This window comes from Lampris incognitus, chromosome 7 (genome assembly GCF_029633865.1).
Source record: "Lampris incognitus isolate fLamInc1 chromosome 7, fLamInc1.hap2, whole genome shotgun sequence".
NCBI lineage: Eukaryota > Metazoa > Chordata > Actinopteri > Lampriformes > Lampridae > Lampris > Lampris incognitus.
Window position 1 is genome coordinate 23,753,732 of NC_079217.1, and position 13,820 is coordinate 23,767,551.

The 13,820-nt window shown below is 42.3% G+C and overlaps 2 protein-coding genes across 2 annotated transcripts in view; one reads left to right on the forward strand and one right to left on the reverse strand.

Annotated features, from left to right (window-relative positions):
* The window catches only part of si:dkey-202l22.6 (interferon-induced very large GTPase 1), a 6,568-nt gene extending 996 nt beyond the window's left edge, over positions 1-5,572 (reverse strand). Inside the window, exons 1-2 of the mRNA XM_056282820.1 lie at positions 5,530-5,572; positions 1-5,078 (exon numbers count right to left, since the gene is read on the reverse strand). The exon at positions 1-5,078 is cut by the window's left edge and continues 278 nt beyond it. Coding sequence (XP_056138795.1) covers positions 1-5,078; positions 5,530-5,572 — 5,121 coding nt within the window. The remainder of the gene's footprint in view (positions 5,079-5,529) is intronic.
* Positions 5,573-9,095: 3,523 nt separating this feature from the next.
* On the forward strand, positions 9,096-13,550 carry LOC130115626 (uncharacterized). The gene is made up of 4 exons (XM_056283365.1): positions 9,096-9,191; positions 10,472-10,585; positions 12,661-12,703; positions 12,971-13,550. The coding sequence occupies exons 1-4, from the start codon at positions 9,138-9,140 to the stop codon at positions 13,105-13,107; spliced, it is 348 nt and encodes a 115-aa protein (XP_056139340.1). The 5' UTR covers positions 9,096-9,137; the 3' UTR covers positions 13,108-13,550.
* Positions 13,551-13,820: the final 270 nt, after the last annotated feature.

Sequence of the window (13,820 nt, forward strand, 5' to 3'; positions counted from 1 at the left end):
TTGCTTCTCACAGCCTCTCACTCTGTTAAAGAGGCAATCCTGGGTGTTAATAGGAAGTGCTTCGAGAAGTTGATTGATGTCCACTTTCTGGGAAAACTCTTGTGCTAGAGCCAGGCGCATCTCAGCCAGAGCCTCAAACAGATATGTGACAAAGCGATCCCATTCTGTTGTGATGCTGAAAACAGGCCACTCTAGAGAGGCCATGGTGAAATCCATGTCTACATCTTGCTCAAGAGTTTGGCACACCTTCTCCAGTAGTGGCTTGGTGTCACTCAACATTCCATTTATGCCCTCTGCTGTTTTGCTCACTGCCAAAGCCATCTTTCCCACTATGTGCCCTAGTTTCTCCTGCCTCCATTCATCCAAAATAGCTGACTCAGAGAGGTGAGCCACAACCATCTCATCGATCTTCTTCAAACTGAAGTTCTCATAGGAATGCAAGTATTCTAGGAAGCTCTCAAAGCTGTCCTCCTCCAGCAACTCCTCCAGCAGTATACGGTTGAAGGCTGGTGGAGAAAGGTACTGCTGAGCATTATCTTGACTCAACATCTCTTCCATGATATGCTTCCCCAGCGGCCTGTAGATATAGTCTAAGGCTATAGGCTTGAAGACCATTGAGGTGAAAGCCTGGGCCACTCTCTGACACTGGTCTCTCTTTCGGTACTGGTAAATGAATTCCCCCAAGGATCTTTTCTTGTATCTGTTGATAAAGTCCAACAAGTCTCCGTCTTTGGCATAACGGTCATGAATTTCTTGGAAATCTTGGCATGCAAAGCTACAGAGATATACTTTCAGGTCCACTTCAAAAGCTGATCTGGTTTCCAGAGGCTTTGCCCTCAAAGACTGCTCAACATTTTCTAACAGCTCACTGATGTAACTTTCAGAAAAGTCTGCTAATAAACTAGATTTCTCCAATACAAACTGATTGTAATCTTCTATGATTTCGCATGCTACATGGTGAGCCTCTAACCTTTGCTGTCTGTTGTTGTCCTTAAACATTTGCTTTATTCTGCTCTGGTATCCAAAGTGCTCATCATACACTGTAAAACATGATTGTGTAATTTTGCCTACATTTTCAACCTTATTTATGTGTTTCTGCAGCCCACGGCTGATGAGATTCTCTCTCAGAATTTTTGTCACCCTTGGTGTAATGTCATCTGCATCTGAATGTCTGAAGTCAAAGTTGGACAATGCATTAGTCCACATACTCTCGAACTCTTCTTCCAGCTTCAAGTCTTCAAGAAGAACATTCGTTGATTTGCTATTCTCTGCTAGGGTGCGAAATTTGGACTCCTGTTCCTTTTCCAATAAGGTTTGAAACGTTCTTATCTGTGTGGAAGAATAATGGCTCTCTCTGACTGACTCTAGCCTTTCTACCATCTCTTTGGTTACCTGCTCCTGGAGCTTATTCATATTGTTCATTAAATTTGGTCTGTATGTCTCAATGTAATTTTTGTGGAGATCATCTTTGATCAAATGGGCCTCTACTTTCAATCTGATTTTATCCACCTCTGCTTTAACTTCCTCTCTAGCGTCTTCCTTCAACAGAGTCAAGAGGTCACGTTTGATCCCAGTCTTTGCTTTAGCGTCATTGGACATAATTGTCTTCTTTGCCTTCTCAAACCAGCTTTCCATGTGTTCCAGAAAAATGTTCACCCACTGAGACAGCTCCGTACACAACATAGAGAATGCCATAGCAACTTCAGTATTCTGGAGACCAATGCTGAACGACTCTGCTTTCACAGCTTCCCAAACAGCACACAAACGACCAACAAATTCAGGCAGACCCGAGGCTTTAGATTTGGCTGCACAATTCTTCAAGGCTCCAAATAAGTTTGCCTTCAACTTTAGCACCTCCTTACTGTACTCTTTGTCAACAGGTTCAGAGAGTGAGCTGTTTCTCCAAGGCCCTTTGACACGTTGGGTAGTACATTTGGTCTTAGTTTTTTTAATCTCTGTCTCTTCAGTCTCTGTTTGTAGGATCTCTGCTACACGTTCTAGCTGTAAGGCTTGCAGCTTGCTGTTTAATTCTTCATCCTGGATCACAAATCTGCAAACTGGAGTGTCACCACACACCTCAGTGCGCAGCAGAGCATTGACTATTACATTGAGGTTGGTTTCAAACTCACTATCTCCACATGAGGATATGTTGTACATCAGTACATCACTCAGTCCTGTTGCTAAAGTGGCCATCTCATTGTCATGGATCAGAGTGTCTCTTTTATTGTTCAGTCCTGGTGAGAAGAGACCTTCCACATCAACAATCAACAGAAAGTCACACTCTGTATCCTCCCTGAGTTCATTGGGAAGGCTTAGAGCCAGCATGTAAACCCCTCTGGTGGACCTTCTCCCTCCTTGGGGGAAATTCACACCAAATAATCCAGAAAGCACCTCAGAATTTCTTGAACAACTGATTCCAAAGTTCGTCAATACACGCACCTTGACCCCCTCTTGTGGAAGGCGACGTTTAATCTCAGCCATGACACTGCCAAGCCAGCAGCTGGGGATGTTGGAGGCATCTCCATCCATTAGTTCAAGGGGGATGCCATAAAAGAGTAAGTCTGCAGCTACACTGGGAAGACGCAGCACATTGTGGCTTCCACTGCCTGGGCTGATGTGTGTCAATTCAAAGATTAGTCCCATCTCACGGAAGAAGTGTTCTAGACCAAGAGAGAAAGGATCTGGCTCAAAATGATGTTCGGCAAAAGATCCTAAAGTGGCCTGATTTTCAGTAGAGTAATGCAAGTCTGTTATATTGTTTTTTGAGGCATTTGTATCAGAATCATCCGGTTTCTGCTGAAGTCCTTCAGGCTGTCCTGGGCAGTTTAGAACAGAGATTCTGTTAGGTCTGAACTCTGAACTCTGTTGGTGCATTGGGATCTGTGAATGTACAGTTTGTTCTTTAAAAATGCCTTGATTGTCATGAAGTTCTTCTCCAATGTTATCTTTTTCAGTCGACTTCAAATTCTTCTTTGTTTGCTGTTCTGAAGTGCTGTCAAGTTTTCTTTGCTCTCTTTTTGTTTGTTTTATGCCCAGCTGTTCAATATTTTCAGTCTCAGGGACTCCCAAGAGCATGGGCCCCCAAGTTTCTCCCTGAGGTGACTCTAGCTTCAAGTTCCGTTCTGTAGACATTTCATCTGAGGGCTGTAAAGCATCCTGCACAGCATCAGATAGGAGAGGGTTTAGTTGCTCTTGTCCATTCGGGTCAGTCTGGCCCATTGAGTTTTCGGTGTCTGAAGACAGATCCTCATAGTTATATGGTTCTTCTTCATTTTCCAAGGCCATATCCAATGGCTCAGTATATTTCAAGTCCAGCTCTTTCTCAGATTGTTGTTTGGAAAGCTGTTGTCCAATACCTACAGTGTTGTGTTCATGTGGTAATTGTTCTACAGCCATGTCTTCCTCCCACCTCAGGTCTTCCACTGATAGAAATGTGCAGAAACTGTCATCATCAGAATCATAATTGGTTCCAGTTTCAGACTTAATTTGATTTTCACAATCATCATCTTTCTCATTTATCACAACCTTTCCTGGTCCTTGATGTAGCTGATCAATTTTTTCTTGCTGATTTATTGATGGTTCTTGGAGGCAATGTTGTTTTCTCATTTGCACTGACCGAAGCCTCAACTTCATCCAGCTAAGGAAATACATTCTTTCTGTTTTATCTGTTGTGAAGAGGCTGTCTGTGAAAACCTTCATGGCTGTGGTCATTCTGTAGCTACTCAGTTTAAGAAGGATGTTTCTCTTTTCTTTTAATAGGAGTTGGTCTATATTCTCTCCTGCTTTTCTTTGTTTACTCTCATCTTTCTCCATCTCTCCCAGCTGGTTCCATAGTGCCCCCTGCAGAGGCAGCTGTTTCTCTCTGAACTGAGCAGATCCCTCCTCTAAGCCTGTCAGTACTTGGTTAGCTAGAGCCATTGCCTTTTTACATGATGGCCCTTCATCTATGTTTAGGCCTAGCTCCTCTGCTATTTTTGCTGCTGCTTCTAGTGTAACAGGTTCTAGTTTTTCTGGTAACAAATAAGTCAGGGTCTCATGCAGCCTGTAAGCCAGTTCTTCCTCATTGATAGCTCCCCCATACAACACTGAACCATGAGGTAGCCCTACCATTTCCTCCAGGCTCTGAGCAACAAACTCCACAGTTCTCTTCTCATTCTCCTCATCTGTAGGGTCTGAAAGGTCAATGAGGATGAGCTTTCTGGTCATGCCTTTCCACTTTGTTAGTAGACTTTTCTCTTTCTCCCTAAGATTCCCACAGAACACAACCATGGCTGATGAAGTACGGCACATTAGGTTGACACATTTCTCATGTGCCGATGCTTCACCCCGTAGATTAGAGATCACCACAGGCACGGGGAAAATATCGCTGTCAGGGTTTCCAGTGGGTAGATACCACCCTAGTTCAATCAGACCATTGGACAGTGTACGATGCAGCTGCCCACCTTCCATCTCCCGGTGAAGGAAGGTCTCAGTGAGGGGTTTGAGTCCACCTATAACACGGCTCAGTGCTCGGGACTTGGAGATGCCACAACGACCAAGTTTCACACAAGCGACCATTGTCATCTCTGTACTAGCCAAGTCCCCCTCCAGAACCCTACTAGTATTAGCAAGAGAGTGAGGCCTCCATTGGCTCACGACCCCTCTCATCGGCCAAAGGAGGAAGCAGCTAGGGTGTTGTTGTGTGATTATTGATGGTAGGACCAAAGGGACAGCAAACTGGCACTGCACCATGCGCATTGTCATCTCTTGTTGAAGAAAGCTGTCAGCAGACAAATAGACAGCTGTGACAAGATCAAGGGGGTTGACAGCACCCTGGGACTCTTCCCCAAGGTTGTAGAAACTCTCCTCTGCTGGGGTATCAGATGGTGGTATACAAGATGGACTCCGAGCTTCAGGGCTTAGCAGCCAGAGGCGTTGGAGGAAAGCGCGGGGTAGGTACTTCGGCACAACAGGAGCTTGATTCTCTAGACTCCAAGTGCTAATGTCCAGCATGGTGGCTGGGTTAAGTGGTGAGTTCCAAAAGGCCTCCAAGCCCAGTTCAAACATGACCTCTGCCTGGGCATTGTCCACTTGAGGTTCTGGATCAAAGAACACATCAATCTTAGTTTTTATGATGAGTTTGGGATTATTGTATTGTGTTTTTATGTTCTTCAGAAAGAGAATAATAAATCTGTTTATGTTTTAGATGGAGTATATTAAAAATCGTCCCCACAAACATTGTAATGCTGTTAGCAATGAGAGGGTTTCACTGTGTAAATTGAATAAATCAATCCACCATAAGTATGACAAAGACATCCTATCTTGTGTTCTTATTTTTAAGTTTTCATCAGACTTTTGCCTAAAAAGGTCAGGTAACTTTGGGGGAAAAAAAACTATGGCAATAGGCTAAATTCATATTTTTGAACAAAGCACTTAAGCTACAAATACAAAGTAGCTAAGATACTACTGGCTCTGTTTTTATCACGATGCTCACATCCCCCTCTAAAAAAAGAAAAATATCATGACATTGTTTTGAAAATGAAAACATACTCTTCCTCTTGCTGCTCATTTTCTTTAAAGACTTGACAGACATGTTGAAGCTCGTTGAGTCTTCCTCCCTCACTTCTTTACTCTTTCACTTGACTTCTCCTGTTAACCAGTCCATTTGTGACCATGATCAGTCAGTCCAAGATGTTAACCTGTGACCTGGGGCGGAAATGAAAGAAATTAATGGTATAACCACTTGGGAAAAAGCATTAACACAGTTATAATAATCCCATTTGAAATACATGAGAGATCAAAACATAAAGGCATAATTCAATAATAAAAAAAAATCGGACTTACTACTTTGGAAATTTAACTTCCTTTTCTTTCTATTATTTTATTGATAGATGAGATTAGGTTGTACTGTCTCACGGGATTGCTGGAAAGTACCATGCGTATTGAAAGAGACCAGTTTGTCCTGAATTTATATTTCTGAAAAAACATCAACGGAGCAAGACTCACTTCCATTTTCCCCTTTGCTTTTCAGCCCAATAAATCCAAGCCGCTGTCAACTTTCATGTAATATACTGACACTGTGGTTACTCCTGATCAGGAGGATGTCAGTGAAATTAAATACATTATTGATATCTCTATATTGGGATGACAGCCCCCTGGTTTTCATATGGCATCGCAGCTCAGTGGCTCGCTTGAAAAACTGCTTTGAGTCACAATGAGGCCGTAAGAGGAGACATGATATCAAATCTCAAGATTACTGCTAAGTCGGTTTATTTTAAGAATTTAAGACATGATACTGTACTTGTTTATGCGGAACAAAACATGGATGTTCTTATTTCCTTAAAAGCAACATACTTTGTAATGACGTGACTGAATAGGACTTGCTCTTGTCATTAATTCAGTTGCACCTCTGTAGGATGGAATAAATTCTCAGAGAAAGTCTGAGGGGATCAGCAATTAAGTTTATCCTTCACCCCAACGTGAGATAAATAGAGTCAGTAAAATAAGAATGCATATTTCTCTCATAATTTAGTATGATGCATTGTTATTGGTTATATTTTAAGATACACAATAATATATGTGGATCACACGTTCAATTGATATTATGCCACATGAGGTCGGCATCGTAAATCATATATTTAAGCACAAAAAGCATTGCAAGTTATATTCATATAAATCTTCAAATGAGTGTAAGATTAATTTTGTCTTCTTTCATTATATTACTGATAAATAAAGAGAAATACCATTACCTACTATCTGTCCTCATATGACTGCTGGTGGGAGGAAAGGGCAGGATGTAATCTTGACGTCTTAACCATGGCCAGGTTGCTGTGTTTCTCTTCCTCTCCGCAGTACTATATATCTGTGCACTGGGTGATAAGGTACATTCCTGGACTCCTATCTAAGCTCTCACGTACAAAATGAACATCAGTCACATGCGCACGCACTCACCGTCTGACACCTACACGCACATGCATGCATGGTATCTTCAGTCTAACAGGTTGGCCGCAGTAAAAATGTGACACGGGTGTCTCTACTTCTCACAGCATCTGCTCTTATCAAAGTTGATAACAGCAGATGCTGTGAGCGCTATTCAATACAGAGACTGGCGAAAGAATATGTGGACACCTGTCGAATGGATTATTTGTGGCTGACTTACAAGAGTCAGAGGTGAAACTCGAGACACTGACACACACAAGCCCACAGTTGTATTTGATCTCTCAGATAAAAGTCTATGTGATTACACAAAAGGACATAACTGATGTAGTACTCGACTACTTTATTTCTTAAAAAGCTTGTTTTCCTTAATTTCTCTCTCTCTTTATTTCTCTCTCTCGCTCTCTCTTCCCAGCCATTCCTCCCATTAAATTATTTGATTAGAAATCCATGTAACATGACTACTTGACAACCAGTCAGTACAGCTGAGATGATGCTTGAGCTCTGCGCATCATCTCAGGTCAAGTTCAGTTCAATGCCATCTCAGAAGAAAAGTGGCACGTGGCCAACCAAGACTCTACAGAAATTAAAAGAGCATATAAAAATAGAATAAACAGAATGGTAAAAGAGTTGAAGATGGGTTTGTTACATGGATGTACGTGTGTGATTATTCAAAAAAATTGACTTTGGGGGCATCCGGGTAGCGTGGCAGTCTATTCCGTTGCCTACCAACATGGGGATCACCGGTTCGAATCCCCATGTTACCTCCGGCTTGGTTGGGCGTCCCTACAGATACAATTGGCCGTGTCTGCGGGTGGGAAGCTGGATGTGGGTATCTGTCCTGGTTGCTGCACTAGCACCTCCTCTGGTCGGTCAGGGTGCCTGTGCGGGGGGAAGGAAAACTGCAGGGAATAGCGTGATCCTCTCAGGCGCTACATCCTCCTGGCGAAACTCCTCACTGTCAGGTGAAAAGAAGTGGCTGGTGACACCACATTTATCAGAGGAAGCATGTGGTAGTCTGCAGCCCTCCCCAGATCAGCAGAGGGTGTGGAGCAGTGACCGGGACAGCTTGGACGAGTGGGGTAATTGGCCAAGTACAATTGGGGAGAAAAAGGGGGGGAAATTCACCCCAATAACAAAACATCTGATATTCTTTTTCCGTCTTTGCTGAGCAAGAGTGAAGGTGATGTGGGTGATTGGCTAAGTACAATTGGGGGAGAAAAATGGGGAGGGGGGGGTGGACTTGGGTTTTAATGTGGCATTTATTTTGCTTAACAAGCTTTGACCTTGGAAGAAATTAGACATTTAGTTTATTCTTTTTGTTTGCTGTTAAATCTTTCACTAACTCAAATCATAAATCAAAATGCATGTCTGAGAAAGTCTTCTCCACGCCCCGTCAGTATGAGACCCTGGCCTGGAGAGGAAAACATTATGGAGTTCTCCAAAGGAGTTGATCAAGTGCAACTGGACTTGGTATATATCCGTGAAAACATTTCGCCTCTCATCCAAGAGGCTTCCTCAGTTCGTGCCTTCCTGACTAGACGAAGCTAGTCTGACTGGCTGGTGCTGAGACTCAGAATTTATCCTCTTTGGAGTCGTTATCAGAGCTATAGATGTCCATGGCTCTTCGTGTCCCGATGTTTACCAACAGAACCATGACCTGGATGAATGAGAACATTCACAGACAACATTATGGAGAGAGCAAAAGACAAATTAAGGTCATCTGAATTAGAAAAGTAAAATGTGGGTTTGATTATACGTATTAATGTACTACTTGGACCTGTATTTCTATGGGCATGACCTATACTTCCTGTGTAAAGCCTGATCTTCCCTCACTGCCTTGGAGTTGAATGCACACCAAAGGGATAAGTGTTGTTTTCCAGAGGAAAAGATTACTGGCTCTCTATTTCTGTGCTGCAAAGCTCTTTACCGGTCTTACCATGTTGTGGCAGACAGTGGAAGACTGATTGTGTGTATGTGTGTGTGTGTTTGTGTGGGTGCGTTTGCGTGAGAACTTGGATGCCTGTGAGTAAAGGCACACTCCACATTTGTGAGAGTGTGTTGAATTGTTCTTCTCCTGAGCAGCCGTTCGGTGCTGTCAATTACAATCCTGATTGCACGGCTGCCTTCCTGTGTGCTCCTCCAGCTGGACTGAAGGAAACACTAGAAAAGACAGGAGAACAATAAGGACCGATAGACTGACTGAAGGAGTAGCTGTCGAGATGTTGGTCACCATGCTAACCGCCATGTACATAATGGTCAGAGCCGTAGAATCGGTAAGTGCCTATAATAACGAGTACGTGAGTGAATATGGCTAAAACTGATGAGGATTCAGGGAAAATGTCAAAAGATGATTTAAAAACGTGTTTATATCGTCGATGGGCTTGTATCGGATTTACTCCCCAAAAAAGAAAAATTCTTTATGTTTGAATCCTGCGCTGTCTTTTTGTACTTACATTCCCAGCACTTTTTTTTTCTGGTCTTACGCAATAGGAAGTCAATCGTGATTTCATCTAAGACCTACGGGCAGTTTTTAAAATACCAGTGATGTTAGTGAAATAATGCAACCATGTTGCATTCTTCTGGTCATAAAGTACTATTGAATGAGCGTATGTATGAGGGCTGGGAATCCTGATTTGATGTTACCATGATATTTGAGTGCCTGTTCAGTACATAGTGTGATTTCATAAAAATTACAGTGATAGACATGTTGAGGTTTAATATGATTTTTTGTTTAAGACTTCATCCCTTTATGCATGGAACAATGTAACTGCATTACTAATCCAAAGAAAATGTACAACAAAATGCATTTAGTTTAAACTTTCCTTACAAAAGCTTAAAAGATGAGTATGCTGCCCTGAGTAAACAAACAATGCAACTTCAAGCGTTAAGAGATGTCGAAATCATCATATCAAACCTCTTCACAGCATCTGTTCATTTTTGCTTCAACACTGCGTTTCAGGGGAAGTGCTTCAGATATTAAAACTGTTATGGCTAGCATCCGTCCATCCATTATCCAAGCTTCTTATCCCAACCGGGGTCGCGGGAGGCTGGAGTCTATCCCAGCAGTCATTGGGCGGCAGGTGGAGAGACACCCTGGACAGGCCGCCAGGCCATCACAGGCCGACACATTCACACCTAGGGACAATTTAGTATGGCCAATTCACCTGACCTACATATGTTAGTCGCAATTTGGCACTGAATCGTCCCTGCACCCCCAGAAAACAAGGAATATATTTTACAGAGACATCGACAAAGCAGTGTTGCTCGAGAGAGGGATTCAAAAAGGTTTAGTTTAGGGTGCAGTTTAACAAATCGTTCCAGTGGTAATAGTGATAACTAACAACATAGACTGGCTATCTGTTTAGATTTCTTTAGTAAGAGCCGAAACTGTTGTATGGGAGATATTAAAGTGTAAAAGGTAAATTTGAACAACATTGACCACTCATTTTTTAATAATCACACACACACACACACACACACTTAGGTAAGACAAACTTCGGTACATACATAAACAGACACATTTCTAACACTGTCTTCTGTTTGGTTCTCCTAGATAGGTGCACGGTTTGCACGCCAACAAGATCCTTTGCCTTACTTGGTGGCTCAGCCGTTGCCTTGGCAGGTACACTCTGTGTCGCACAGACGGAGGAGCAGCAAATCAGATGAGGTTAGTCACATGTATACAGTATCTGCACCTCCACCTTGGTGCTATTCACACGCAGACAGCCACACAGTCACATATGACCTTGTCTCTACACATAAAGAAAGAAACAGACATGCACATATGCACATACACATGCACATATGCATGTACACATGCACACATGCCCATACGTACACAGTGTCAGTAATTCTGGGAAGATTTGGTGGATAGATAGGTTCTGGACAGGTGTACACACATATACACAGGTACATAAAAACACATACACACTTACTGGCATAGTTTGCATTTGCCATGAGTCTCTTCACACCCTACCTTCACTTGTTTAACTTTTTGTTAGGTATAAATGACACATTGTAAAATCTAAAGTGTAACCACACAGTAAGTCTAGCCTCCCCTATAGTGTAAACGTAATGCTCCTATGGTAGATTTGTTGATGTTTTACAGCAGTTACCTTCATATTGACCTATAATTTACACTCATATATTTACACCAATCCATTCCTATGATTTGCCAGCTACAACCATAGCCTTAATGACTGTGTGGACACAGGCTGGCTTTTCTAACCTCCAGCCATATGTTGTGTCAAGGATAGCCAAGAACATATTATGTTGACAGTTCAGAGTCAAGCTTTACTCGGCATCTAAGCCTGGCCACATGTTCAAGTGATTGCCTCTCAGAAGAGGTAAAACATTGAGTCAGCGTGAAGAGGTGTATAATGAGATAGAGAGGTGGAACTTGGTGCAAAATTGCAGTTTTCTAAAATGGTTGTTTTGAGCTGGTGTAACTAAAAGTGTCTCCATTCTTGTACTAATTGTCTTTAGGGTTACTTCTAAGCCTGAGTAAATGGACAGACGCGTAAACATACTGAGCTGTTTAATGCAAAGGTGGCCAGGAGGAGAGGCAGGTTGAACATGGGGGATGCTGGAGGTAGAGGCAGGAAGAAGAGCACACAGCAATGCAATGTCTGGAAGAGAACTGCACAGGAAACGAAGTCAAGTAAAATATATATTAGGCAGAAAAAATAAAACCTATTAATGAGCAAGGCAGATGCAAAAAAAAGGAAACATATGGGTTGAAGACAGATATAATATGGCTTGTGTGTTGGTCTGGCCAGACGTTATAATGAACAGGTTCTTGGAGGGAGAAAGAGAGTGAGGTCCTAAGTGAAGGAGATAGCTGAGGATAGCTGCTGTGTGGGAGTCACTACAGGCAAACAGCCAAGCTGGCAGGTAAGCAGGCTAAGTTGGTGCAGTCGCCAGACCCCGACTTCCCTGCTGCTGCCAGGCTGCAGCTCTAATCCCTATCAAGGGGATTTATGTCTGAGGTCATTACTTTTAACTGCGGATATTAAGGACATGCTCACTCACACGTGGGCACACATGCACAATCATTACTGCATGCATACCAGACATATATGCACCCATGCATGGCATACAGTCTCACGTAAACACACAAATAGTTATACACATGCAGACAAATATATACACAGATAGACACAGGTATGCACACACACACACCCACACACACACACACACACACACACACAAAGTAAGACAGACACTCATGTCTGAATGGCTATATTCAATATTTCTGTAGGTATGCGGGAAACATACTTATGGTATCTACAAAACGTGTGTCCTAGCTAGATCGAACGAATGGGTGATCCTATTTGAACTGATGAGCTTGCTAGCAGTCTTAAAGATTTAAATGGATGTGATATGTTCCACCGTATCTAACTTGAGTGACAGCATTTTTTCCCTTATCCAGCTTGTGAAATTGTAAGTCTGCAAAAGACTACAAAACTGTCTTTGTTTATCTGTCTGTGTTTATCTCATTTAAGAACTTGAGTTGAACTTGGTATTTAAAATATTTTTGTCATGTCTTACAGGACATTCCAGTGCTGATGAATATCACAGTTAGCATACCTGAAATGTATCTGACATGCCTTAAACTTGCACACAAAAAAATCGTGTGTGTGTGTGTGTGTGTGTGTCGCCCTCCCTCTCTTTTTCTGTTTGTTTGATGGAATGACTCTGCGGCATTTCCTCACTGGCCTCGTCTGCTTTGTCTCTTTACAGTTTGATGGCTTTAGGAGGAACAGTATAGGCGTGTACAGAAAGTGTAAGTGCTCAAGAAACAGAGTCATTAACCAGAATGTTTTGTGGCTGGCTATTTTTCTGTTCCCTGATTATCAACCTGAATTTAATACCAAATTTGAAAAGTCAAATTATTATTGAAACTAATCAAACTACATTTAATCAGGAAAAATAGCCCGCTGGAAGGCTAACATGTATATTGTGTGTTTGAAATGGATCATTGCTACAGACTGTGCCACCATGGCAGTTGCCTCTACATCTATGGCAATCCCCTGTTTCCTGTCGTGCCCAGACTCCAACAACACTGCCAACAATGGGACTGCCCCGGCTGCCCCCCCACTCAGCCCCATAGAAGTTGAGAAGGCCGCCGCCACCATCCAGAACCATTTCAGGAAGTTCCAGCAGAAAAAACAGAAGGATGGCAAGTAGATGGACAGGGAGCTGGAGGAATGATGGAGGTGCAGGACAAGGGGAGGCAAGTGCAAGGCACGATTGGAGAAATGGACGTATGGACATGTGGATGCATTGATGTTATGCATGCACACACACACACAAACACACACACACACACACACACACACACAAAACATAAAACGAAACTGTGTAATACTCAACAAATGTCCTAGATACATTTGACTAATGACATAATATATCATACACCTCAAACAGCCACTTATTATACTATGTGAATGATATATGTGAATATTTATCTGTTCTGTGGTGAGGGAGTGAGAGTAAGGTTGCATGCTTTGTCTTCCATAATTTATATGTTACCATTGTTCTGAGAAATAGATAATTTGTCAATATTGTGACTCAATGAAGTAAAAGAACATTAACATGCACCCATTCTACGTCAATAAACCTTTCTGTTAACCCAGACTTGAATTTCATCATAGTGTGCATGTTGCCCTCTAGTGTCCTAATCAGGTTCTGAATCACGTCGTCTACTTTAAGAATTAATATTTGGGTCAACATAAAGTACTTGTTGGAGATAATGTTTGTCAACACAGTATAGATTTTTTTTTAAAACTTGAGTTGTGCTTACAAACAATGTAGATTTTTGATAAGCAGGAGAGGCTGGCAGAAAGTAACGTAACAAAATGAGAACTTCTGGGCTTTCCCAGCTTCCTTAAAAGCATGCA